At 51.2% G+C, this 27,569-nt stretch overlaps 2 protein-coding genes across 2 annotated transcripts in view; one reads left to right on the plus strand and one right to left on the minus strand.

Moving 5' to 3' along the window:
* The window catches only part of mib1 (E3 ubiquitin-protein ligase mind bomb 1), a 547,510-nt gene that overhangs the window by 165,386 nt on the left and 354,555 nt on the right, over positions 1-27,569 (plus strand). The gene's annotated exons all lie outside the window — the stretch shown is intronic.
* LOC149336439 (uncharacterized) lies at positions 10,984-24,123 on the minus strand. Its single transcript, XM_089553609.1, has 2 exons — positions 23,949-24,123; positions 10,984-11,378 (listed from the first exon to the last, which is right to left on the minus strand). The coding sequence occupies exons 1-2, from the start codon at positions 24,121-24,123 to the stop codon at positions 10,984-10,986; spliced, it is 570 nt and encodes a 189-aa protein (XP_089409735.1).

Genomic DNA, 27,569 nt, shown 5'->3' on the forward strand with positions numbered 1-27,569 from the left:
GTGAGGCGGGTGCATTTCTCGCTATAGGCAGAAAGTTTCATACGATGAAAAAGGCGTCTCTGAATGTTCTTAAGGGATTGCTTGCTCTTACAGTTGCGCTCTTCTTCTGCTCTTATTAGACACCTTTAGCATACCGTGTTACCATTACCGTTACCGGAGTACCGCGAGACCGCCCACCGCCAGTGCGCACGCGCTGATTGGTCGCGATGCTTGACGCGCACGCGCAGCTGCCGGGTGCCTGGCGCCATCTGGCTCTCTCATGGAGATTTGCGCGTGCGCATTTTCGTCGCGCTGGCTCCTGGTACTCCGGTACGGTAACGGCAACACGGTAAGTGGTAAGCTAAACTTGTGCATTATCGCTTCCAAATGCACCGGGAAATTTCGGTTCATCGGTGGTTAGTGTCGTTGTGAAATTTGCTGTGCGCAAATCGTTCCTTGAAATAAAACAAAATCCGGAAAGTTTTCTTTTTTTCATTGAAAAGAGGCCCCCCATTTATATCGACCTGCTTGCTTGCTCTCCTAGCCGACACCTAACGTACTGTGTGGGTAAGATGGTCACATGGTCATGGGAAGTTCGTCCTTTCGCTGCTAGTTTCTGGAATTTGGTGTTAGTTTTAGGGGCTTGATTTGGTCGCGTATTTTTCTACCATTGCATACTAGCTTCTAGTGGCAGGCAGAAGTTCCACCCATCACAGTGTAGTCATTTTCCGAAACAGAGAGGCAACCTGTGGGACGCCATGCGTGGTGTTACTACACCAAAAGGTCTGCTTGGATGTAACAAGGCGCCACGGTGGCTCAGTGGTAATGGTGCTCGGCTACTGACCCAAAAGACGTGGGTTCGATCCCGGCCGCAGAGGCCGCCGAAATTACCGGAGCCCTCCACTGCGGTGTCCCTCATAGCCTCAGTGGCTTTGGAACGTGAAACCTGAGCAAACCAAAGCAAACCAAATTATGTCAATCATAATCATAACCATAATAAGCAGTAAATATCTTTTTTCTTTCTTAATAAAAGGACAGCCTTGTTAGCTGTCCTATCGTGTGTTCTCATAAAGGAAAAATTAAAAATTTTTGGATGTATAAATTTTTATATTCACCACCCTGTTATTAAGGCAGAAGCCTTTAATACCTCATCGTTGTGAGCAGGAGTTGGCGACAGAAATGTCACGCTTTCCGATTGGTCGTGACGTCACAGTGCGCGAATTTCAAGCGGAACCAATGGTACTTTGGCTAGTAACCATGCACCCAATTAAAGGGATAGTACAGTGATGCGCCAAGTAAGTGTGACTGAGTTTAGTTAATTAGTTAATTTATCCATTAGCCTAATTAACCTTTCTAGTCAGACCATAAAAATAAATAAAACCGAGTAGTAAATTGGTCGAGTTGTGGAATCGAACCTGGGTGTTCGGAGTGCGAGACGAGCACGCTAACCTCTCCGCCATGCCAGCTCGATGGTTTGGAATGAACAAAGGGGCGTCTAGTGAATACGGTGTCTTCGTCCACTCCCATCTTCCTCCCTTTCCTTACGGCGAGGTTCAGGTGTCCACCGAGATTGCGAGACAGATACATTTCCTTTCCTGAAAAACCAGTTTACCGACGAGCAAGGTGTACAGCCGAACGAGCGATGACGTTCTGTGGACTCCCTGGCAGCGTTGCAAGACGCTGTCGCGTTTCACTAGAGGCGAAGCTTAACATCTTAACCACACATCAGTGACACAAGTACTTCAGGTCAACAAAGTGCCCCCCTGATTTTTATGCGAAGCATATTACTACAGCTACACTATAGCCCGTCGAGCGCGGCGGTGGAGCTACCATTGACCTTTAGCGTGACCACGTGACACCACGTGACAACCTGACGTCACAGCAGAGGAGATATGGGCTGCCGGCTCGCGCGGTCGGCCGCGGCGGTGGAGGCTCCACATCAGAGGCGCGGCGGCTGACCACGTGACAACATGACGTCACAGCAGAGGAGAGATGGGCTGCCGGCTCGCGCGATCGGCCGCGGCGGTGGAGGCTCCACATCAGAGGCGCTGCAGCTGACCACGTGACGCTACAGCAGCGGTATAAAGCTGAGCTTGCCTCGCTCTCCGGGCACTTACGAGGCGGCCAGGTGTTGGGATGTCGCCTAGAAGCAGGGCTGATTTGAACGAGAAGCGAAAGCTTCAGCGTGCCACAGAGACCGATGAAGAGCGGGATGAACGTCTGGCTAAGCGGCGTGCTCAATATGCGGCTCGGCAGCATCCGAGATGCAGGTTGACAATTTCGGAAATTGTTGTCACGTGTTGCTACACTTCTAGTGGTTGTATTAAAATGACCAAATATTCAACCAAGGAAAGCCATGTATTACCAAGCCTAGCCATCAATATGCTTCGCATCTGACTAGGCTTAACCTTAGCTAAGCCTCAGCCATTTTTTTTTACTTGTTTTCACTCCGTAAAGAGAGTTTACCAGACAGACGTTTCCGGTATATGCGGAGTTGATGGGATAGTGTAGTGTGCCAGTTGATCCACAACAGAATGTGTGATGTATCGCGAGGTGAATTGTACTGCCCTGGAGAGTTGGCATCTCCTTGCGCACCGCTGCAGTAGGCAAAACCAGCTTTCGGAACGAAGATTGCATGGGGTCGAGAAATGATCTGAAATACGTATAACCCACGAGGCTGCTGCCACAACGGAAAGGGAAGGGAAAGGCTGCAGGAAGAGTAGTGCGAGAGTGGAAATAGGAAAATCTAGGGAAGTACGAACACTTTCTGGATTGCTTCAGGTTTGTAGATTGATACCATGGGTGAAAAGCGGCTTGAGGTAGCTCAATTTTCTTGATTACTAGTGCTGTTTTTCGACGGCACCGCCGTCTTATCTACGGGGCGAAACGAAAACACGACACGTTATAGGGGGTGTGGCCGTATAGGTCGGCACCGCGGGTAAAAAGGTTGCCGTGATCGGTGTTATCACATCAAATTAATTTAAATCTCTTCGACAGGGGAACAAATAACCCACAAGTTGAAGCAATTATTTGGTCACTCACATGGTTCTGCCTTTTTCGGATTCTTTCACTACGTGGAAATACGAGCACTCGGCAACTGGACGGTCGTAACCGGTGCAAAAAACGGGCCTTTTCCTATGGTTCCGTAACTCGAAAGCGGTACCTTCCGCGCATGAGGTTCAAGGTGGTTGCGCTGCACTTTTCCTAGGCCACCCCTGCGGTGATCCCTACCTTCGATTATTTCTCTCTCTCTGCGTGACAAACGGCCATTAATTAATCATGTTAATTAATTATAATGACAATTAATAATTATATCATTATTCCAGTTGAGGAAGTGTGCGTCGAAATTTGACTGCATTACGTGACCACCTGCTAGAGGTAAACAACCGATAGTTACCCCTGTCAGTGAGCCAAGCAACTGTTGCTGGCGCCCTGTGTCTTTTGGTTTCGCCGCTACATTTATGTTTCAACCAGCGCTGAATAGTTCGTCTGAATGGCCCAGATGGCGTGGCAGTCTGCTGTCCTCCTAGTTTTGGCCCTGCCTGCGGGGCAGGTGTTGGGACACGGGTTTTGTGCGGACTTTCACAACTGTCACCGATGCATGGCAAGTACACGCGAATACGGCGCACGCACGCACGCACGCACGCACGCACGCACGCACGCACGCACGCACGCACGCACGCACGCACGCACGCACGTATAGACTTACGACAAAAAAGAGCCTAAAAAAGAATGCCTCCAGGGGGGAAGAAATACATACGGACGACACCCTGGGGCAGCGTAAGCACTGAAGCCAGCTTTGAGAAAGACCAGGTATAAAAGGGAAAAGTTCGAGGCCGCACGGTTGGTTTGCGGCTAGAAGTGAGCTGCGGGACCCGTGCCGACGAGATGCTCGGCAAGCAGACGCTGCCTAATGGACGGTCACAGTGCGTTTTCTTCGGTGCTCGTTTACACAGACATCCGTGACGCTCGTTTTGCTGATTCCTTGTGGAATAGGTCGCGCAAGGAGGCCGCCTAAGAAGGCCGCCGTAGCGCACGCCCGATGCTCAAGGAAGTGGGACCCTCCGCTCCGCGTCCCTTCTCTTTGCTCGTTTCTTAGGCTGCCCTGCTGACCGTGTCCGCGAACTGGGGATGGGGCTTTTAACTTCAACAACGGCCGTGTAAGGGAAGGAGGGGGGGATAGCTTTTATTAACGAGAGGACGACGTTTTAACGCCATATAGCCCTCTTGAAGTTGTATACTACAATGGCAGCACCGTGGTTCCGCGCGTTCAGGGGGCGGTGGCAGGCCCTAACGGGGTGTAGACGGCCGTCGTAAAAAAAAGAAAGCAAAAAGCGGAGCTGTCGTCGCCGCGGCAACAGCGGAAATGCTCACGGGTAATCGCATTTCGCCAGGCGACGTTTCGTTGGCCGCCGTCCGTTCTTTCTCGCAGTCCGGTTCGGGCGCTCGTAAAAGGGTTTTTAAGCGTCGCCGCCGGCAGCGATGGGCGGAGGAACGCCTTCGTGCCCGGTTTGGAGACCTCTTTATCTCTTTTTTTTTCTCCGTTTCCTTCGCCGTGTTCGCGCGGCATATAAGGGGGAAGGGGGGGGGGGGGGGGGGGGGGGGCGAAGTAGTGGCATAAAAGGAGGCCTGAATGCAAACACGCGTTTAGTGTTGCTGCTGTTGAGGCAAATGGGCTTTGAGTGTCCGTGTCGCTGTAGTTGATGTCGCTGTTGTTGGCTCCGAAATGGGCTTTGAGTGACCTCTGGGAGGGAAGGCGGGTGTCCCATTGTTTCCACTTTGTCGTCGTCGTTTGAAAAGGAAGTGCGGCGGCTGCGCAGTAGCTGCCGATTCCCACCCATGAACGGTCGCCTTAAAAATAGGATGGTTCGCGTCCACGCTTTCGATTTTTTTTTCTGAAATGAATGTTTTTTTTTCTGAGATGAGCTTCATTATATGCATCATGGGCGAAGGGAATAGCGCTCCTGACAGCACTTATTGTAATTAGCTGCTTTCTGGTGCCCTCCCGTGAATGATGACGTATTTTATTTTCTCCGTATCACGAATGAGTCTCTGTGGTGTCGCGTTACGCGAAGAGAAGTCAGTTTCGTTGGATGTTTCGTGAAATTTGCTCTCATTTTGATAGTTGCCGGAGGGAGCATTGCAGATGCTTTTGATATGTCTTCGAGGCGTTGTCTTCCTCCACGTGAGTGTGGTATCGCAGTCGGTGGCCGAAGCGAAAAACTAGGTTTCTTTTGGTGGGAAGGGATGAAGTTGCGCGGGGGTGGGGTGGGGAGGGGGGGGGGGGTGGCTGAATCTGCAGCCAACATTACACTTGGGGCTCATTCCCCAGTAGCTTCTGTATTATGGAGCCTAACTGAACCCTTGTCGTTCTTTGTTGTCTTTCTTTCTGTTTTTCATTTTTCACTGGGGCTAGGTGTTTAGTTAGCCGTGACGGTAGCTGTGTTCGGAGCTGTCTGGTGTGTGAGCTATGTTTTTACGGCCCTAGCTACACAAGCACGTCCGCCTTGGCTGTCCGGCAATGCCGTTCGCTTTGCCCCCGTTGTCGCACAGTGTGTCGGGACCGGAAGCTTTGGCGTTTATTTATTACTCAGATCCACTGTCGCCCAGGTGGATCTGAGCCTTATGATACTAGTGAGCTGCCGAGTTGAGGCCGATCTAAACTTTCGTCTCTACTCATGCTCTCCAGGTACGCCTGACGGGCGGGAAGTAGGCTGTCAGCGCCACCTGTTTGCATCAGAGGGGGAGGGTGCGAATAGTTTTTTAGTTTTGTTTTGTTGCTTTACCTCCACTGAGCGTTGTAGCGTGAGCATTAAGTCCATAATTCCGATCACTCCTCGTAGCACTCGTAGGATGATGGTGATGATGTTTTTTGTGCCGCAAGAGCAGCTTCGGCCGATGGGAGCCATGGCACAAGGTGTTTATTGTCCACTCAAGGTGGGTTCAGTGATCTATTTTTCAAGCATATCACTCCAGAGCCTACTTCCCGCCCGTCAGGCGTACCTGGAGAGCACGAGTGGAGACGAAAGCTCAAATCAGCCTCAACTCGGCAGCTCACTAGTATCATAAGGCTCAGGTCCACCTGGGCGACAGTGGATCTGAGTAATTGATGAACGCCAAAGTTTCGGGTCCCGACACACTGTGCGACAACGGAGGCAAAGCGTACGGCGTTGCCGGACAGCCAAGGTGAACGTGCTTGTGTAGCTAGGGCTGTAAAAACATAGCCCACACACCAGACAGCTCTATAGGCGAACATAGCCACCGTCACGACAAACTAAACACTTAGCACAGTGAAAAATGAAAAACAAAAAGAAAAACAACAAAGAAAGACAAGGCTTCAGTTAGGCTTAGATCCACTCAAGGTGGGGTCAGTGATCTATTTTTCAAGCATATCACTCCAGAGAAGTGGAGCAGCAGGCCATGGGAAAGCTTGCACCCTTTGTATCACCATCGGGTTGCAAGCGCCACTGGGGATCGAACCCAGCACCTCTCGCAAGCGAGGCGGATGCTCAAGCCACTGGGATATCGCTGCGAGCTGTTGTAAATTCCATCTCACGAACTGCGCACAGCGCAAACTGTTGCGCTGGTCGTCATGCAGAGGTTTTCACTATCGCTGCGCTATAACCACTGGAGTCCGATTTAGTTGCACGCAGTTCGATGCGAGGCGCACCACCAAGCGGTTATACACCTGTCTGCCTTCGAACGTAGCACTGAGCGTGCCAGAAGTCGTAGCACCAAGCATTTTGAGAGGGTTTGTGTTAGTCGCAGTTTCCCTAGTGCGGCGCGGTGCTGTGTTGCCCGTAAGACCTGTTCTGACTCTGCATATCCAGCGCACTTCTGCGATGTATGCCTTCTCATCGATTTCCTCAGCGGTATGTTTTATTTTTGCTTTGCTACGCGCGTGTCCTACGGAAATTTCCTCTGCTATCCAGTGTAAGCAAACAGCGCGAGTGTTTCGCGTGTTCCGGAGTATTACCACGGTTAGCCCTGGTTGACACATTGCTTCAACGCACGCCCTTGTGCGTTCCCTTCTTGGCGGTCGTAGTAACGGGAGATTCGCATCCCGGGAATACATCTATATCTTTCTTTCAGTTGCGGTAGCGTGTTTCGAGCGTGGTTCGGAACAGTCGATGACGGCACTGAAGCTCTGCTCGGTTCATCCAAATTATTGTCGCGAATGTTGTGCTGCACCGTTGGATCCGCATTGAAGGTTGGCTATCTTCACAAGTTACAAGTGAAAGGTGTGCACTCGTCGCAGATGAAAGTCAAACGTTATTATTTTTGTGGAATGGTGAGACTGCATTACGACTTTTGCTTTTTGGAACGCAAGTCCTTGCCAGAACATTCATATAAAGTCAATCGTCCTATCTCAGACTTTTAGGGGAGTGGCGGCGTGCCGTTCAGTTACCGCTTGTACAGTTTTCCTGTCTTCTGTAGCCACTCGCGTTCCTACATTCGCTCGTCAGTTCTATTTTCTTCGTCAGAATCTCGGCTGTGGTTCGATATGCCGACTAGTTTTGGAAACCGCCGTGAAGCTCTCATAGCCCCGTACTCTCCTCTGTGACGTCACGCGCCGTTTCCTGCCCCATCTATTCTGGCGCTCCGTCTGGACAAGCCAGTGTTTTCGTGTCAGCCGCTCGGCCGATGCCGCACGGAATGCGCAGGCCACCGGCCGCGCTGCCTGCAAGCGAGTCGATGCGGTACTCTGCGGCGCCCGGGATCAGTCGCGCGTCCTCACACGCACGCAAGCACACGCACAGCGGCGGCGATCCTACGCTTCCCTCCCCCCAGCCAGCCCGCATCGCTGGCTGTGAGCGCGCGTTGTATTTCCCTGGGGCTTTTATCCGTCGTTACCGGTCGTCGTAAAAAAACAGCTTCGCCTCCCCCCGTTCTCCCCTCTTCGCATGTGATCCGCTCCGGCGATATTTTCTGTTTTGCTTGCGCGTGCGTGCGTCTGCGGCTCTCTGTCTAGTCTCATCGTGCCGGCGACTCGCTCCGGCTCGGATTCGGGCATGTTCGCCCCCCCCCCCCCCCCCCCCCCCCCCCCTCGCTCTCTCTCCGTCCCTAGGCTGTGCAGCGTGTGTCTTGCCGTTCGGCGACGATGGCTGCGTGGGGCGCGGCGGTCTGCGCTTTTTTTTTTGTTCTTGTTCGTTGTTTGTCCGGGTGTTTTTTCCGGGCACAGTTGCGGCGCCGGTGGTGGCGATGATGTTGTCTCTCTGCTCTCTCTCTCGTGTTATTCGGCCGAGCTGTTCGCTGTACGCGCTTGTGTTTTGTGTGCGTGCGTCCGTGCACGACTGCGCGCGCCCCGTGTTCTGTGCCCGCGCGTGTATGCACCGCACCGACAGCGTTCGATCGTCACTGTCTCTCCCCATCCGGTCTTTCTTCCTCTCCACATTGCTCGCATTTCCCTGCGTCCAAATTTTTTTCTTCTTTTTTTTTGTGAAGCTGCCTGTCCGCGTATTTGCTGGCAACTGAAAACAGGAGCGTGCAGGGAAGTAGCCTTTGTAAATAAAGAAAGTAAAAAGGAAGAAAGAAGGTAGTAAAGAAAAAAGGCAAAGAAGTAAGAACTACACGAGCGAATAAAAAGGAGGGAGGAGAAGGAGGAGGTCGTAAGGATTTCTCGAAAAGAGGCCCGCGAGCGTGACGGTTGCGCTCGTTTTGATTGCCTCCCCACTGTTTTCTTACTCTTCTTTCGTGCGCACGCTCTCTCTATCTTTCGTTCTTTCGCAGCGGTCGGATCTTCTCCTCTGGGCGCGGCGGCGCGTAAAAGTTGCACGGGCACTTGTCGAAGATCGGCGCGCCGAGTTTATTGGGAGCCTGAGCACCGGGTCGCTCTTGTCTTTTTCTCGCTTCTGAGGAGGAAAGCTGTCGATTGGGAGAGACTGGGAACAGTGGTAGGTGGAGAAGAAGAGAAGAAAAGAAGGAAGGGAGGAACTTCAGTGATGAAGCCAGCGTTTCTGTCTAGAGAGGTTTTTTCTTAGCTTTGAGTTTTGATGCGCCCTTGGGAGCCGCTCGGGAATGCGTCTGGAAAGCTGATGGTGCGTATTCGATGCTCCTAGAGGATGTGGCTCCACTCACTCTCGACTCCGCGTGAGGTGTTTCTCTTCTTTTTTTCCTTGGGGGGTGGCAATAAGTTTCAGAAGCTAGGGAGAAATCTGACTGCTTTCGAAATATGCGTTGTATGGAGCCTTCATAGATAGAAGGTCCAGCGGCGATATTACCGCTTTTTATTGTTATCTAGCAACAGCCTTGATCAGGGTCTTTGACTTGCTGGTTAGTAATGAAGGATCGCCCTCCTCTTTTCGGTTAGTAGAAGGTAATTGCGTCAGGTGTAATTGATGCAGAGAAGCGGTGGGTTGGTGCGGTGGACGTGTGGGACTCGTGCACGGTGCGTCGCCATTGGGAGGTCCCTGTATAGAGAACCTCGCCGGACGCTATTTTTGTCGATGATTTGATTCTTCCTTTACAGGGTGTCCAGTTTGTCGCTGCCAGCCCTTGGTGTAGCGTTATATTTTCTTAGGTGATGCTGCTATGTCGTTTTATTCGACTTGTGGCGCTTCACGTTTTTTTTTCCTTTTTCTTATTTTGCATTCATTACAGTTCATGCGAAACGCGTAGCGTTTCGAGAGCAGTTGTAAGTTATCGCAGATTGTATTGCCTTGGCGAAAATAAGAGTAGTTGACGGTCGGTTAAGCGTGGTAAGAAGTGCGACTACAGTTTTATGCTGCAAACCAAGGGCTGATAATGAATGATTGCATGGTTAAGTGCACGGCGCCCAGAACGTTCATTCGTTTATAAAATACACCCGAATGAAAATATGGCCTCCTGCAGTTCGCGACTTCGCACTTGCTTCTCGAACGGGCCACTTGTCGCACTGTGTATTTAAGTACGTTACACTGCGCCCACAAGAGACTTTAAGCTGAGTCTATTTTTAGTTCTGTAGTAATTGGAATGTATACCACCGTTACGAATAGAATTTTTCTTCGGAGTTTGCTGGTTTAAACGATAAGGTCGAGGTCGATGCGCCACCTAGGTTGCGCTACGCGCGACCGCCCCCGATTTAGGGCACTACATGTTTCAAGGCAATTTTCGAACCCTTCGTGGCGTTGCTTGGCGCAACTTCCGAGAACTCGAAAATTGTTCCTCGTTCCTAAAAAAATTGTTTCCAAATGGTGTACATGAATGAATAATATGTAAAAAAAAAAGGAGGCAAGAGCATGGAGGAGCCTTCGCCGTGCTGTTTTAACTGGATAGCGTTATAGGCCCAGTTACTCAGATAACCCGGCGTCGGCGTTGTGAGCGAAAATTATGGTGGCGTAGGGGGCCCAGGGGGCCACCAGCTGGAGAAGCAGCTTAGTAGGGTACCTAGGTCACGTGACCTTGTGGCGTCATCGCAACCTGCTCACCGGATTGTGAGCAAACTGACCCCTTACAAAAATTTCTTTAGGCAGTCTATAGACTGTCCATATACCTCTATGTATAAAGTCCCTAGACTCTCTATAGACGAACCCTAGAGAACAGTCCATAGGCAATACAAATCCTATAGACAGTCTGTAGAAAATATATAGATTTATGGCCATACACTTTCAGTAGACCTTTGTCTATAGATAGTCTGTAGACTATGAGCAGACAAAAAGAAATGTCTGTAGGAAGGCAACAGAATCAAAAAGAAGTCTATAGACTGTCTATAGACCATTTTTATACGTGACAACAGTAGCAGGTCGCTGTTGAATCAAGATTTGATCGCGATAGGTTGCTCGGGAAGAGCAGCCTGGGTCGCACAAACCCCACAGGTGGCAGCACCTGCCAGCGAAGGGCAGAGGCGCATCCCTTAACCGCTCCATTACTCCGGGAGGAGTGGTGCGAGGACTCGTAGGGGCCTGTGAATGTAAAGTTGAGAACGAGCAATTGCACGTATATGCGCATTAACTCATTAATGCCATTGCGTCATATCCTCAAGGCGAAGCTTAAGTGCGTTCTTCAAATTTCTTATTTTTCAAATTATCACAGTATTAGCGGTGCTTCCGGTGGCTTGGTTTCTTCGTCCCTGGCTTTCCCAGTCCAAGCTGCCGACTCGTTCTGCCTTCCTGTCGCTTTCGGAAGCGTCTTCGTGTCGCGCTCCGTCCTCGCACCCGAGGCGGCGTCCGGTGACGGCCGTGCGGAAGTCCTCGGCGCCGACGCGTTCGATTCGTTCTCCATCTTGGGAGTTTCGTCGGGCGCCGACTGCGGTGCTGTGCGTTCCATCTGCGCCGCCGATTCGACCGGCGTGTGGCGACGACGTGGTAGCGCCCCCGCGCCCTCTCCGTACACGCGGTGTTCGCCTTCGGGGCGCACACCCCCGGCCACGACGACGGAGACCGCGGTGGCGAACAGGGCGAACGCGATCCACACCGCCATGGCTGCAAAAGATACGAAGACGGTTTTTGGGCAATAATTAGTGGCTAAAGGATATCTACGGGATTGGGCATCGTAGTGGAGGGTTCATGATTAATTTCATCCACCGCCAGGGTAATTCCTCGAGTCCCGCATTCTCAGTGCGCGCGCGTTTTTACAATTGGGCTCCGCCCCACAGCGGTGGCTCAGTGGTTACGGCGCTCGACTGCTGGCCCAAAAGAAGCGGGTTCGATCCCGGCCGCGGCGGTTGAATTTCTGTGGAGGCGAAATTCTAGAGGCCCGTGTACTGTGCGATGCCAGTGCGCGTTAAAGAACCCCAGGTGGTCGAAATTTCCGGAGCCCTCCACTACGGCGCCCTTCATAGCTTTAGTCGCTTTGGGACGTTGAACCCAAATAAACCAAACAATTGGACTCCACCGAAACAGAGCCAGGATTGGATCCGCGTACTTGTGCACACCGTCAGCTGAACGCTGCAGTCACGTGGTTGGCACGGCGGGCAAAGGTAAAAATGCAACGATGGGGACGTCTGATGACTGCGGAGCAGTAGAGGAGTCCTCTCGATTAGGTTTAGTTTGGAGGAATGTGGTATTACTTGTATACATAGACGGAGAGAGAGAGAGAGTCTTTAATGAATAAAGGAGAGAGGTGGGCCTGGTTATGGACCTAGCATGCTACTGCAGCTTGTCTGCATAGTTTAGATGTATATGTATATGCCTACATGTATATAGGCGTTCTACCATTCCACTTGTTCTGGACTGAATTGAAGAATGACCTGAGGCTTTTCATTCGCCCCTCTCTTAGTTTTTCAACCCATCTGATGACCTGCAGACATTGAAAATCCCATTACTTGGAGTGTTAAGTGCAGCTTTCCGCGCTCTTTCTTCATTGCTCTTCTCTCCGCCACCTCTTCCTCGTCTCAAAGCGCGCCTGCTCCACTGTTATTTGGCGGTAAGGTCAAGCGGAGTGTTCTTTAAAGGATTATTCTCCTTGTTTTTTTTTTCTTGTTGTTCGGAAGCCTTTCGCGCGCCCTGGGGCTTCATGTCAGATAGTCAAGCTAGGGGTGTAAGAGTGAATCGAGAAAAAGTTTATCAAATAAGGCGCCAGCAACAAATAGGCGACACAAGTGCGCGAGAACATACGCGGGGAAGTGGGTGCGTAAACGAACTGCATGCCAGTGCGGCCGCCAGTTTGGTTGTCCACGGACTCGCCTCAGCGCCTTGTGGCACTCTCCCCTCTTCGCTCCGGTATTCAGGGCTGAGAGCGCCCTGCTGTTCAGCTCGAGATATCGCAAGTTCGACTGCCGCGTGGGCCGAGTCGCCAGACTCCCTTTTACCCAGAGTAGGATGGACATTAGTGGCCTACCGAGGACTGGCTGCAGTCAAGGGCTTCCCTTACTGCACCGCCGCTGGTAGGAAGTCGTGCCGACTGCAGGCATTAAGGTACGTTAATTTCATGCCTTGCGGTAATTTGGACCATCAGCTCGGATCTGCAATCAAGGGTAAGACTGAAACGGCGCTCCGTTTATCCAGATACAGGTTTCGTCGTCAACTGCGGAGTGGGTCATATTGTATAAGGGGTCAAGAGGGTCGTGATTAGTTTAATGGGTAACATATCCTGTTTACGATGAATAGGTCAGAGGCAATACTGACCTGACTCATGCTTTTACCACTGGGTCACATGAGTGGCCTTTCAGTCATGCCACGTATAAAGTAGGCTGTGTAACACACACGTCTTGTCACGTGACCGACGATGACGTTAACATCGTTTTTCTCACAGCGCAACAAGAACAGGACACGAGACGGAAGTCTTTGTGTTAATTCTTTTGTCTCGTGTCCCGCTCTTGTTTTGCTGTGACCAAAATGATGAATACTTGCCAACTCGCCCAAACTTCCGCCTTGATGACGCTAACATCGGGTGGCCATCACCAGTGATGTCATCGTCATTAGTGATGTAATTTGAGCAACGATGCGATCTCCGTGCAACAAGCCTTACATAACTACGGATTGTGCGATCTTTAGGCCATGCCACATCACCGATGATGACGTCGGAGATGATTTTCTCCAGACGTTGACATCATTACGAGCCAGCCGAGTGATCTTTGCACAACAGGCCTTTAAGTGCTGTTGCTCTTATGTGTAACGAGAAGGAGAAGACGCACCGGAAACGTATGCATGCCAGTGAGCGCCTTGGTCAGCTTTCAGTGGGGAGGTGGAGGAGGTCGAGGGGGGGGGGGGGGGGGGGGGTTCGAGCGGCTCGTCGGTCACGCTTAAACGACGGCTGCCATCGCGGCGGCCTGCGAAAAGTCGGCGACAGCGCCGAAGAGCGCCGGACGCGCTGCCGTCGTGATGGATCGCCGCGTAATCACTCTGCGAATGCGGTGGCCGCGATTATGAGCGGGAGGCCGCTGTCCGGTGAGCGATTGTCCCGGGTCATTACGTGCGAAGGGGAGGCACTGCCCCCCCCCCCCCTCCTCTCCCACGACCACGTCACGTGTCGCTTGGGCACAGGTTAACCGGCGAAGGGAAAGACGGGAGCCGAGCGAGGTTTGCGGAGAAAGTGAGTGAGGGAAAGAATTGAGTGACTAAGGTATTAAAAAGTGTCAGCGGAATGACAAAACGAGTGGCGATGTGAGAGGAAGGGAAATGAATGCGGCGAGTTGTTTTGTGGAGAGACTGTGCAGTAAGGATTGAAGCTGACGGGTTAGGAGAGAGCTCGAGAGAGTATGAAGGATTAGTGACAGGAAGAGAGGGAGAGGTGACGCGGGATAACAAAGTGTGCCTGACAGGATCGTGCATGCATGTGTCGTCTCGAGTCTGGCGACGTGACGAATTGCCCCCGTGCTGAATTATGTGAGCCGGCCGTGGTTGCCGTTGACGGCGAACGTTATGACCGTTGAATCTCTGCTGCTACGATGTTGCGCAAGCGTGGACACCGCTCCCCGATTGGCTGCCGTGTTTGTGCCCGGTGTGACGTTAGCTGGACCGGGCCCGAAGCTTCGCAGTGGAGTTTAGGATTTTTGAGCAAGGAGCGTCCTCCTATAGCGAAGTACACGCTCTCTTTCTTGAGGTAGCGGTGTGGGTTTGCGAACCTAGGAGAGGAAACCGCGGGCGCCTGACTTGCACCTACAAGTGCATGTTTTTTTTTTTTTTTTTTTGCAGCGAAAACTGTGATAGCTTTGTACAAACCGTTAGAAGGACAATTGGGGGATACAACGGCAGCCGTGTAAGGCGTTAGCTGGACACCACCGCCACTTCACAGCCCGGTTGAGGTGTCCACTGACGCAGTGAGCCAGTTATGAGCCTTTCTTTTCCTTGAAACCAACAGAGGCTTTAGACTGCGAATAAGACCACACTGGGAACTAGATTCTTCGCCTCGTGCAAGCGGGCCCTGGAGTTCACGAAGGGTGCTGGGAACGCGATCGAACTGAAGACTACAAGCGGAAAAAGTCCTAGTGTGCACGTGAGCTTGTACATGCCAAAACAGGTCTGTAAGGTGCCCAAACGGGCAGTCGCCTGTGAAACTTTAAAATTGGCCTGCCGCTGCAGAACTCTTGGCCGTTAATGGCAATCAGTCTGCGCTGATTAATGCGCTTAAACAGTAAGCTAAGGTCTCACGGTGCGACCCTAGTCGGGCCTTTCTGGACAGCCTATGAGTTTACACCAAAGCTGGCCACGGTCAGGAAGTGCTATAACACACGGAGTTGTGGAAATACCTTCATGTTCTCCATAATATTTTCTTTTCACGACAATAACGGCACGTGGGATTTTCTCTGGGACAAGTGACATCAGTTTGGTCAAGCCTTAACCAGTCTAGTCACTCTAGTTTGCACTCTATTCATTCGAACAGGTTTGGGTTGATCGGGCAGAAATTAGCAACGTCATTTTGCACAGGTTTGCTTGCTAACCATTCGCCGTCTTGCTATTGTCTGTCTGTGAGCCACACTCTAATGAACGAGGATGTTCTATGCTATAGTGATTGATGATCGCAAATCATGAATATGGCAAGAGAGCTGCAGACCTGTGCACTAGAAACACCGCGTCGAGTCTGTTCGAGTGTGCGATTTTGGTGGCTTCACATGTTCCGACCACGCTTCTCGGCATCAATCTCTCCCTACTGTTGAGTGAGGCAGAAAAAAAAAATTAAGGCGGTTATTCTCTAAATAGCACGAGTTTAGCGCCTGGCTATGCATCAGGGTGACGGGGGAGTAGGATTGGCTCGCACTCTCGAAAATTGGGGCGATAATTAGGTTCGAAGGGGGAGCCATGCATCAGCGTCGGGAGTTTGGCGCTCGCGAAAGCTTTTCCGTGCTGATGAGCTCCCTCTGGTTGTGCGCCGGGTTTAGCCGGCACCGTCGACTGCAACTCGCGCGTTCGTGTTTTGCTTCTCCTCTGGGCGAGGTGGAACGAGGGGAAACGGAGCAAAGAAAAGGAATGGAAGAAGAGTGAATGAATTGATTGAGACGGAGCGTGTCCGGGGCGTGCCAGTCTGTGGACGCCAGCGCTACCGTCGCTACCGCTGGTGCACTAGCCTTCGGTTAATTACCGCTGACCCGTCGAGTGGGCACTCTTCGCCGAAGATGGCTGACGAAGCGTAACAGACGCACTCCTATGCTTTCTCTTTTTTCTGCCCCTCTCGCTATTGCCGTGCGCTCTCAGTCTATTTGGTCGACCAGTCTGTTTTTTTTTTTTTTCCCCGCTATTTCTCTGTGTATCTTCGTGCCCCACACCATCGGCATCTAGGATAGCCCGAGGGAACCCGATCTCTCCTGCGATCTTCTATCTTTGTGTGTATTTTTTGTCTTCGTTTTCCGGGCAGCCCGAGCGTCGTTCGACGTTCCGTTCTGCCTTGCCGCCGTCGATGGTGCGCCTGTTCCAGCCTTTGGCGACTGGAGGTGGCGGCGGTGGTGGTGGCTCGCGTTTCTGCCGACGACCGTTTCCCCCCTAGCTCCCCTACCGCCCTCCGTTCCCGAACGCCGTCGCTACCGCCGAGGCAGGGCGGTAATTATTGCCGGACTCTCTCTCCCTCTCCGCTCCCTTCCCTATTTTCTTCTCCTTCTCGCGTGCTGCTGCCGTTTGCGCCGCTCTCTGCTGTGCTGGCTCGGCGGTTGGCGACTGCTGACACGTCGATCGTTTCGCGTTCCTGGCGGTTCTGGCTGGGAGCTCACCCCCCCCCCCCCCCCCCTCCCCCTTTCCCCCATGCGTCCCACTCGCCGCTCCCCGCCCGCGGAAATACCCGCCTCTTCCCGCGCTCATTACAGTTCATCAGTGCCTCTGCGAGCTGGCTGGCTGGATAGACCCCACTCTGTGTTCCTGCTTCCTCTTCGCGTGCTCTGCTGCTCCTACGCCCCCCCCCCCCCCCCCCCCCCCTCAAGATTACCCGGCCTGTGGCGCGAATGGAGGTGAGGGCGGAGAGAAAGGGCGCGCGAGACAGGAAGTGGTGGTGGCATGGCGGGCGTGCTTTAGTTTCGTTTTCTCCACCCGTTGCTCCATGTCCCCCTCCAGCCTGGTCTGCTCGCTTTCACGCGGTGCTCATTTGGCCCGTCCGTCCCCTTGTGTGTCTCGGCCTGTGTCGCCGTGGTGGCGTTTCGAAGCGTCAGATCCCGCTCCCCCCCCCCCCCTTTTTTTTTTCCACGTCGGCGTGGTTTTGGTTCTTAGTGTTCTTTAGACTCGGAGGTTTCTACCTCCTAGCGATGGCTGGCCGTGCCCGGCGTTATTACGACAGCGTGTTTTATGTGACATCGCAGAAAGGAAGGATGTGGGGTGGGGAGAGGTTGGAATGCCAATGTTTTGTTTTCTGTCGTGCTCCTTATCACCGCCGAGGGCAACGCTCGCGCTGTCGCAACGTTTGATTTTTTTTTTTCATTGTTGTTCAGAGTATCATTAGAAAGAGGGAAGGTTAATCGCGCAGGGATCTTCTATGTCTGAGCCTTCAGGAATTGCGTAGGGTGGCAAAAATTGAAAAAAAAAAAGGCGCGTTGGACGTGGAAGATTTTTTGCTGTTCTGTCGCGCCGTCATCGTGCCCTGTGAGAAACGAGCGTTTTAGTTGATTTTTCTGCGTTTTTGCTCTCTTAGTTGAAAGTTAGACGGGTAAACTGTAATACTAGCTGCCAGTGTTAGGTATTGATTCTGCAGGAAGTAGTGTTCAGAGGTAAGGTATTGCCATTGCCATTGGAAAGCTGTTGTTAGTGTGAGTTGTTGGCAACGAATGGTGTATGCAATTATTCCAAAATTGCCGTGACTGTGATTCTGAAAGATAGTTTGAGACAGTCCGCCTTTCTTCAAATTTTCATGCGTCCGCCGTGGTGGCTCAGTGGTTATGGCACTCGGCTGCTGCCGCGAAAGACGCGGGTTCGATCCCGGCCGCGGCGGTCGAATTTCTTTGGAGGCGAAATTCTAGAGGCCCGTGTACTGTGCGATGTCAGTGCACGTTATTAAAGAACCCCAGGTGGTCGAAATTTCCGGAGCCCTTCACTACGGCGTCCCTCATAGCCTGAGTCGCTTTGGGACGTTAAACCCAAATAAACCAATCAAATTTTCATGCATTCTTTTTGCTTGAAATTGCAGGGAAATCTAGTGCTTCAAAAAACGAATAAACCTTATTTCTCTTGCGCTGCACAAAGGTAGCTATTATTTGGCCGCAAACGCCACGACGCAGCTTAGTGGCGTTAGATTTCGCTGCACAGTTGCGCTATACACTACAGGTTTTGTAATGTGTAGCTGCGTCGCGATCATCATTATCTAGCCTGGTAATTAAATTATACTGCTTGAGAAAGGCTTGTCTAACAGATTGCTGCCAGACAGCGCTCGGCGGGCTTTGCCCTAGGTGTTGTTGGTTTTGTTGCTTCATAGCAAGCGTTTATGCATTGGAAATGTAACGTAACTGTCGGTGACGTCATCATGCGCCCCTAATTGCTGCTGTGCGGTGCGGAAAAGCCTCAAGGCTGTCGCGATTTTGATCTTCTATTACGTAATCATTTCAAATGATAGCCAAAAGGACTTTGCATGATGTTCCTGGGAATTTCACCGTTCGATCCATTTGAGCTCGTCGATTTCTAAAACCATTGCATTTACCATTTGAGAGTGTCCGTGAAAGCCGTGAGTCTCTTCAGAAACGGCGGAATCGAGATTTACACACATTGGCACCTGTCGCTAGTCCGGAAAGAGCAATTTATCTCTGTCCGAACTAAAATACGACGAATGGACGTGAATATTTCGCAGTAAACTGTTCCTTGTGGTTACAGAATAAAGTGCCGAAATTGCGAAATTGCGAGAACACCGTCCCTGCTGAGCACGGTCAGCGCGACAAGTTGACGCCACCTTTGGCGCCATGCTTGCGTGATCGTTTCGTGTTGACACGTTTCGTACAAGGTTGAAATATATTCCCTCATGTGGCTGGCGAAAAAAACCGATTTCAGAACGAAAGTCCCGTCCTTTCTGAGCATGATAAGTGGCATTACGCTTCTAGAAGCGGCTCAGGTAGTTTTTAGAATGGGGATCTTTTGCGCCATCGTTGAATTGAGCGATTTTAAAAAGGCCGTAAGTAGAGAGTTGTGTGCTTCTCCGCTCGTGGTTCATGCATGCAGAGGTGCATCCCTTACAGGAGAACTAGCGTGAACTCACAGCCTGCAAGTGTTTGTGACGTTTAGTTGCTGTGCTGTGAAAATTGTGCAGCGGTTGTGTTTGCGTGAGGTGGTGGTATTTAGAGCAGTTCTATTATCGTCATCCTCGCCGTTGTTCTCGCTGAAGCGCGCTTCTCCGCTTGTGCCGTGTGCGTGCAGCGGTGCACCCTTTACAGGAGGGTTTCTGCAAACTTGTAGTCTGTTGTATCCAATCTGCAGCCTACAAGTATTGGAGAAGTTTATTTGCTTTGCTGTGAAAAATCATGCAGTGTTTATGTTTAGGAGAGGTGGAAATGAGAGCAGTTCTATTAGCATTGTCCTCGCCGTAGTTTTCGCCGAAGTGTGCTTTTTCGCTCGTGGTTCGTGCATGCAGCGGTGCACCTTCCAGCAATAAATTAATCATACAAGTAAAGGGAAAAGAGGGGCTCGTTATCGGTTACATGACCGAAGGTAACAGCTACCGGAACAAAGGAGCATAGGGGTTTTTTTTTTGCTTTGTCTCATTTGTGGAGTTAATTAATTGGAAATAAATACTGCAAATATTCAATCAATTGAAAAGAATTGATAAGAAAGCAGAATTAGAAACAACCTCATGCCGGAGGTGGGATGCGTACCAAGTGCGATTAGCATGAGTGCCACGTGGGAACTTGGCTGAGCGTCGTGGGCGGAAGCTGTGCGAGAACCCTCTTATGCTACCTACGGCATCAAGACTGCCAGATTCGAGGCCCTCGTTAAGGTTTTAGGCATACTAGTGAACATGCGCTGGTGAACACCCTCAAGGTTCGGTTACACTACACAGAAATACCCCCGAAAGCAGTAGATTGAACAGCTGTTGCCGCAGCTTAGTTGGCCGACCACCGGACGCGGAATTCGGAGGTCGTGGGTTCGTTCGACACCGGCGGCATGTTGTTGCTTTTGTTCTGCTTTCTTACCTACTATCTTGAGTGACTAAATATTTACACCATTAATCTCCAAATAATTAACACCGCTAATTGCAGAGAAAAAAAAAACATCCCTTCTGCTCCTTGGTTTGTGTGGCTGCTGAATTCTGTCATTTACGTGATAACGAGTTTTCCCTTCACTTGTATGCTTAATTGTTTAACGAGAGCACTGAATCTGACAACCTTGAAGCTATGGAGAGCATAAGAGGGTTCTCGCACAGCTTCCGCCCTCACCGTTCGACCGGGTTTCTACTTGTCACTCGAAGTAATACAGGAAGTGCCACGTCTGCCGCTTTGGACGAGGGTGGTGCTGATCAACAGTCTCAAGGTTCGTTTGCACTGCACATAAATACCCGCGAGAGCATAAGATTAGACTACCGTCGCCGTAGCTCAGTTGGTAGAGCATCGGACGCGAAATTCGGAGGTCATGGGTTCGGATCCCTCCGGAGGCATGTGGTTATCTTTCTTCTGCTTTCTTATTACTATCTTTTGAGTGATTTAATATTTACACTATTAATCTCCTATAAATTAACACCACAAATTTGAGGGAAAAAAAACATCCCCTATGCCCATTGGTTTCGATGGCTGTTGGCTTCCGTTCTAACAAGATAGTTGGCGCAAACTCGGAGTCTTTTGTATCCAATCTGCAGCCTACACGTATTACTGAAGTTGATTTGCTGCGCTGTGAAGATCATGCATTATGTTATGAATATCATTATTTTTAGGTGAGGTGTAATTTAGGACAGTTCTATTAGCATCATTCTCGCTGTTGTTTTCGCTGAAGCGCGCTTCCCCGCTCATGACTTGTGCTTGCAGCGGTGCACCCTTTACAGGAGAGTCGCCCCGAACTTTCGCTGTATCCGATCTGCAGCCTTCAAGTATTGGTGGAGTTAAGGTACCCTGCTGTAAAGGTATTGAACCGCATGCGAGGAAAACAACAAGCAAAATGCATATTGGAATTCTTGTCTCTTCTGGCCTAGAAGCGATCTCAGGCAAATACGTGTCACTGAGACAATTTTTCTCTCGTGAATAACACCGCCAAGAAAAAGTGAAAATTAAAGTGGCTCAGAGAGCGATAATGGAGATTGAGCGAGAAGCCTGACCGAAGAAGAAAATTGATAAAAGAAGGGATCACTGAGGTCGTTTTAAATCACGTCGCGGCCATCCCATCGCGTCCCGACCCTCCAGAGCTCTGTGCGGGCAAAGCCTAGTTCACCACCGATATAGATTCTTGTTGCTCGTGGGTTCCATCCGGAGTCCCGTATTCCTTTTATAACATCCCTGCTTCCCTCCGACCGGGGCTTGCTTAACGTGCTTTACTAGGCTTTATTCCGAAGGCTGTGGTATGTTTCTGCCGCTTGCACGGTCGTCTCGATGCTCGCGTCTCGAAGCTCCGCTATAAATATGCTCTCGCTGCCGCCGTCGAAAATCGTCGGCGGAGAGAGCTCAAGGCCCCCGCGTGTCTTTAGTGGCCCGCTTTTCCTCTCCTTCGCACTTTATCTCCCGCCGAGCAGTGCGGAGATGGCGGCCACCCGCCGACTGGGTGCTGTCTTTATTAAGGCCACTTTATGCATTATTCATGCGGGCCTCGCCGTGCCTTCTGCTGCTACTGCTGCTTGTGCTCGCCGCCCACGCCCTCCGTCTCTCGCGTTCGTGGTTGCATGCAGCAACGGTGTCCCGGTGATGCTTTCCTTCCCTTCTCTTCCCTTTTCTGGTGCTCAGCCGTCGAGTGGTGGGCGGCTGTAGCCGCTTGGCAACTTTGTGTGCGAGCTTTCACTGCCTGATTGCTTTACGTGTTAGAGGTCTAGGCAGGTTTCGCACGTGGGCGGATGGGCGAGGCGAATTGTTTGGAGCGATAGCTTGGAATGGTTGGTTTGGTTTATGGGGTTTAACGTCCCAAAGCGACTAAGGCTATGGAGACGCCGTAGTGGAGGGCTCCGGAAATTTCGACCACCTGGGGTTCTTTAACGTGCACTGACATCGCACAGTACACGGGCCTGTAGAATTTCTCCTCCAAAGAAATTCAACCGCCGCGGCCGGGATCGAACCTGCGTCTTTGGGGTCAGCAGCCGAGCACCATAACCACTGAGCCACCGCGGCGGCTGATAGCTTGGAGTGAAACTTTCGTTGTCAGCTGCCGCTGTGGCTCAGTGGTTAAGGCGCTCGGCTGCTCATCTGAAATACGCGGGTTCGATCCCGGCCGTGCCGGTCGAATTTCAATGGAGGCGAAATTCGAGAGGCCCGTGACTGTGCGAAGTCGGTGCACGCTAAAGAGCCCCAGGTGGTCGAAATTTCCGGAGCCCTCCACTACGGCGTCCCTCATAGCCTTAGTCGCTTTGGGACGTTAACCCCCTTAAACATTAAGTCAGCTTAAGGTATTTGATCCTGCTGATCCAGTTATCCTTGCCTCACGCTTTAGATACCTGCGCTGCAGGTCTTCGTAGACGTACTGGTTTCAGGCCATATATCTAGATAAATGAACTGTAAAACAATCAGAAAGCTTCCAGCCTATGACCGCGACGTGATCTGTATTTGTCTGGGCGGAAGTGATAATAGAAGTGGTAAGCATCTCTACGGCTGGTCTTTCGAAGCAGTGCTATAGATTTTCCGGTTCTGTTTCGTTTTATTTAACATTTAATGTTTGACACGCTTACATGGATTCATTGAACATCGTTGTTAAGGCAGTTGACGCCAATCTCTGCAGAGCGTAAAAATGAAAAACCCGAGTTCCGGGTTGATGCCTCATTTTTCTAAGTATAACTGGCAAGAAAAAGTTGCGCAAAAAATAAAGATATATCAAAGGGCTTTGAAGTATTCTACTCGCTGATGAGGGCTGTGTCGCAAAATGCGTCGTGCCGTTCTTGGCGTCGCTGTCGATTTCTCGCAGGCTTCGATCACCACCAACTCTTCACCGGCGTCCTGAAGGCAAGGGGGTGAATTGCAGCCCCCCCCCCCCCCCCCCAAAAAAAAAGGGGGGGGGGGCGCAACGAAGAGATAAAGAAAGTGGAGTTTATGGTTCTTATCCGATTCACAACCACCGTCTTCGAACGAGGAAAATACAAGCGTGGAAGGTGTCATCGTCATCCGGGGATCTTGTAGTTGAGAAGTGCTGAACCCTTCTTCATCGTCATCTCTCCCGAATGGCGAGGTAGATTATATCGATTGGCCTGTTATCGATTCTCTGGTTTCAGTTCACCCTTCTTTCGCGGCACTACACTTTCGATCGGCCCGGTACTCTTTTCTCGGCCAGTAGATGGGTAGCTCGACTAAGCAAACAGATATTTTCTTCTTGTTATTTGTTTAACTGATTCTGCTTTGACACCGATCTTCCTACCACTACAGACGGAAAATGCGCGATCTTGGGGGCAGCCAAGATCTACAGACTGTCTGTCTCTCTCCACAGGGCTTCTATTTCGTGTTTGTGAACTGCCGCGTTCAGTATCGGTGTGCTCGGATACAGCGTTCAGGAAAACGCAGTGGAAAACAGGGGAAAAAAAGGGAGGGGGGGGGGGGGGGAGATGCCTGTGCACCACGAGTAGTTTATCGATTCTAACTTAGGGACTCGTTTTCGAAGCCCGGCGTGTTTATGAGCCGCGGACGGAGGTCGTGCTTATGCGATTCACCCGTGTACCTTCGCTTCGGCCCTGTTTCGCCTTCGCTTCATTATGAATCAGGAGAAAAAACAACATGAGCGCACCGCGGGGCTTCTGCTTTTGCGTCGTTTTTCTACTGTATTCTGTATGCCCCCTCCTTTCTTTTTTTCAATTCAGCGCATGTCCCCGAGCACGCGGTGGTCAAATGGCTAAACAACGATGTGGCTGCTGCCCTTTTTTGTTGATTCGTTTTTGGGGTTGTGATCTCGACGTCTACGTAGCTGCGTTAATGTACCCGTTGTACTTGGAGTGCTGGCATCGCGCATTCTTTAACTTTACGAGTTAGGCAAAGTCGTCCCGGTGATTATCTATCTACAAAGAGAGAAAGCGTGAAGAGAGAGATCGTGTGCAATGTTCCGCACCGACGTATTCCTCCTTGTCGTCATCGATGAGGGAGGTCTCGAAGGGACCCCCGTTCGGGGGCCGGTCGTCCGGGGCCCCGCGCTGACGAGGCCGCTGGCGCCTGGGTGACCGGAGGGAGTGCTGCCGCAGGGTCGGATTGCTCGTGACCACCTTGATCGGGTCCTCGTCCGCCATGTTGTCGGCTTCTTCTTCTTCACCCTCTTTATAATGGACGAGATGAATACCAGTATACCTTGGCCAATCCCCCCACGTGGGTATAATGGCACATACCCACGTGGGGGGATTGGCCAAGGTATAGTGGTATTCATCTCGTCCTTCTTCTTCCTCGCGTTCTGTGCCCAAAAGTGACGCTCAGTTCCAACAGTGGCAGGGGAGGAGCGTATTTGCCCCCTTGTGTTTTTACCCCAGTGGACGAGGCGCAATGTTTTAAGGGGAGAGCCTTCAATGGCTCAAGCTGTCGTCCGTTCGCAGAGGGTGTGACACCTTTGGCAGCGTGTTAGCTCGGGAACTGAAAAAGATTAGCGAAAACGAATGGTTGCTCAAGATAGAGGAGGAAAAATGAACCTAGAAACCACGTTTGATGACTGTAGAGTATTTAGTTAATTAATTACTGTCAATAGTGTCAGAATTGCGTCGAAATAACGCATACGTCGATATAGCCGCGGGAACGGTGTGACGTCACATCCACCGGAAGTCGTCACGGCATAGTAAAAATTGTCACAGAATGGTCAGAAAAACGCCGGATTTGTGTCATATTAGATGGAAAAATGTGTAATTAAGCGTAATTAACACTTGAGATCCCAGAAATATGTATAATTTGGCCATCGATATAGCCATGGGAACGGTGTGATGTGCCATCCACCGGAAGTCGTCACGGCATAGTGTCCTCGGCTTTCGCCTCAAAACTCTTTGTTGCCAAAATATTCTCGCAATTTTTCTCCTGGTGTTCATATGTTTTGGCGATAAGGGTTGGGCTTTTGCGTGGAACCCGACGAAAAAGAATCGGCTACTGGACTGCGTCGCTCGCGTTTATTCTCTTAGCGCCCATGAACTGAAAGGCGCTTGCTTGCTTGCAGCAATGCCTTCTTCAGAGCACTTTGACTGCCTGGGGAATTGTTTCCAGGTGTATACGTGATACGCAGGCGCAGCGCTTGCCGACGTAGCCAGTGTAAGGCTGATGTAGCCTTCCCCTTAACGTCGCTCCGACGAGCACCATCGCCCGATGTCCGCAATATGCAACCGTGCAGAACGAGTGAGGCCCGGCGCTGAAGTGGCATTTCAGAATACAGCGCGATTGCCATGCATTTCACGGTTCATGCGCCTCTCAGGTGGGCGCTGTGAGGGATTGGACACGTGTATCGGTTTGGGAAAAAGCAGAGTGTATTAAGAGCAAAAAAGCAAGCAAGCGAAAAGTGTATTACAGACTAAGGAAGCAATGTGAGAAAAAATTTCAAGGACTGTTACGATTCCGCCTCATCTGAAATTTAGCTGCCATGGTGGCTCACAGCGTTCGGCTGCTGACCCGAAAGACGCGGTTTCGATCCCGGCCGCGGCGGCTGAATTTCGATGGAGGCGAAATTCTAGCGGCCTGTGTGCTTTGCGATGTTAGTGCACGTTAATGAAACCCATGGGCGGTCCAAAATTTCCGGAGCCCTTCACTACGGCGTCTCTCATGGCCGTAGTCGCTTTGGGACGTTAGACCCCAACAAACCAACCAATAAACCAAACGTGCATCGGTTTAGATTGGGTTTGTGTGGTTAGCGTAATTTCAGGTAGTAGGAGTATCACACATGTCGCGCACTGTCTTATCGCTTATTGCTGGGGCGCGAAAATAGCAGCACAGGTATACTATACATTAATAAGCTGGTTAATTTTTAAATGTTTCTTTACACCGCTGATGACTTTCGTAAGTGGTCAAAGACCCTTTTTTTCGAGCATTTCACTCCACCTCTTGTGTCAGACTGACCCCGGCGGAAAGTAACAACGAAAATAAAGATGGGATAAAGCCCGCGCCTTACACAGGGTTGTAGCAGGCATATGCCTAAGAAAGTAAAGGCATAAGAAAGGAAAAATATCGGGGCGAAGCGTCCAATAATAAATTCCAAATAAAAGCAATTATGATTTGGAAACGCAGCCAGAAAGGTGGTGTCTATGCGAAGTGGGTATCTTTGTCAATCTGCTTTTAATATCTCTTCGATTTTTTTTTTGTTGGCTTTCACTGTATATATCTACCATTCCGTCCTTGAATAAACGCAGTTGTTAGCTTGTTATTAACTGGGCCAAATTTCTGCTTTACTCTTCTTCCTCTCCACGCCGCCGCGGATGCCGCGAAACTGGTTTTCCTTCCTCCTCTACCAGGATACATGATGGCTTTTCGCTAGTTATTCACTCAGTGCTAGCGCTTGAAAAGAAAAGGGGTATCCCTCTCTGCACTTTGGCCCCCGCAACCCCTTCGTTCTCCTTTTCTTTCCTCTCCTACATTCATTTTTCTGTTTTGGTTTTTTTTATCTCTCCACTTTGTCGCCTGTTAGCCGTGGCAGGTGGCAACTGGCAGGCTTCACCCCCTAGAGAATGGTGTCTGGGCTACTTTAGTGCACTAAAAAAGCACTCCCTTTCGTGGCTATGAGCAGACGCAGAACTTTCTAGGGACCGAACCTCGTTGCAAGGCTAGGTCTCCTCTCGGCCAAACACAACCATCCCTCTGCAGCGTCGCTTGGCTGGGAGAGCGCAGCGTCTAAAACCTCTACCTCCCGCTGCCCTCACTCTTTACAACGGGTTCCGTCCCGCGCCGAAGAATGGCGCCATGGTTCCACACGCGACCAGTTGCCCAACACGTTCGGCGCTCTCACTTCGCTCGCACATCGCGGGAACCGCGCATGCGCTCCGCCCACCGTGGGATTTGAAATACGCTTTTCTGGCATGCGCTGCTCCGGCGGCAGGGCAGGACGGAGACGCCAGGAGGCAGACTGAAAGTTTCGCCACAGCTCGTTTAGGTTCGCTTCCGTGTTCCCCCTCCGTCCTGGCGCCAAAGTCACCCGCTACGCGCCGACAACGGGAGCTAAAAGCATTCCATGCTAATGAGAGAAAAAAAAAACACAGGAAGTCATGATATTCAACATGGGCGGCAGCTTTGGCAACCGCATATCGCTGTGCAATAACACGCCTGTTCATTTAGTTGCTGTCGACAGGCTGCCGTTAACCACATTCGTCCGCGCCGGATAAATTGCGAGACGCAGAAAACACAACTGACACCGCGGTGTTCTATCAGAGGCGACTCTCGAATCCTCTGCCAGACTGTTAAAAGAAGCGTTGGTTCCTGCCGGCGGGCGTAATAAAAGAGGAAAAATGTGGCGGCAGCGAGACACACAGCGCGTCGGGCATGGAGTCGCTCGTTAAAGCGTCTAGCCCACACGCGCCGGAATACGACGCTGCGGAACTGAGCAAAGTAAGCAGCAGCCCCGGCACAGCCCGCGGCGGGTCTCTGTATACACACGGATGCCGCTGCGTGCAATCAAGCACCGGCGACGCCGTTGCGCCAGGTTTGCGAAAAAGGGAGAGGAGAGGGACGGCGGGACTCCCGTGGAAACACGGATATAGGCACCGATGCGGGGAGAATTGGG

Source organism: Amblyomma mixtum, chromosome 7 (assembly GCF_055824585.1).
Source record: "Amblyomma mixtum isolate Tamu chromosome 7, ASM5582458v1, whole genome shotgun sequence".
Lineage (NCBI taxonomy): Eukaryota > Metazoa > Arthropoda > Arachnida > Ixodida > Ixodidae > Amblyomma > Amblyomma mixtum.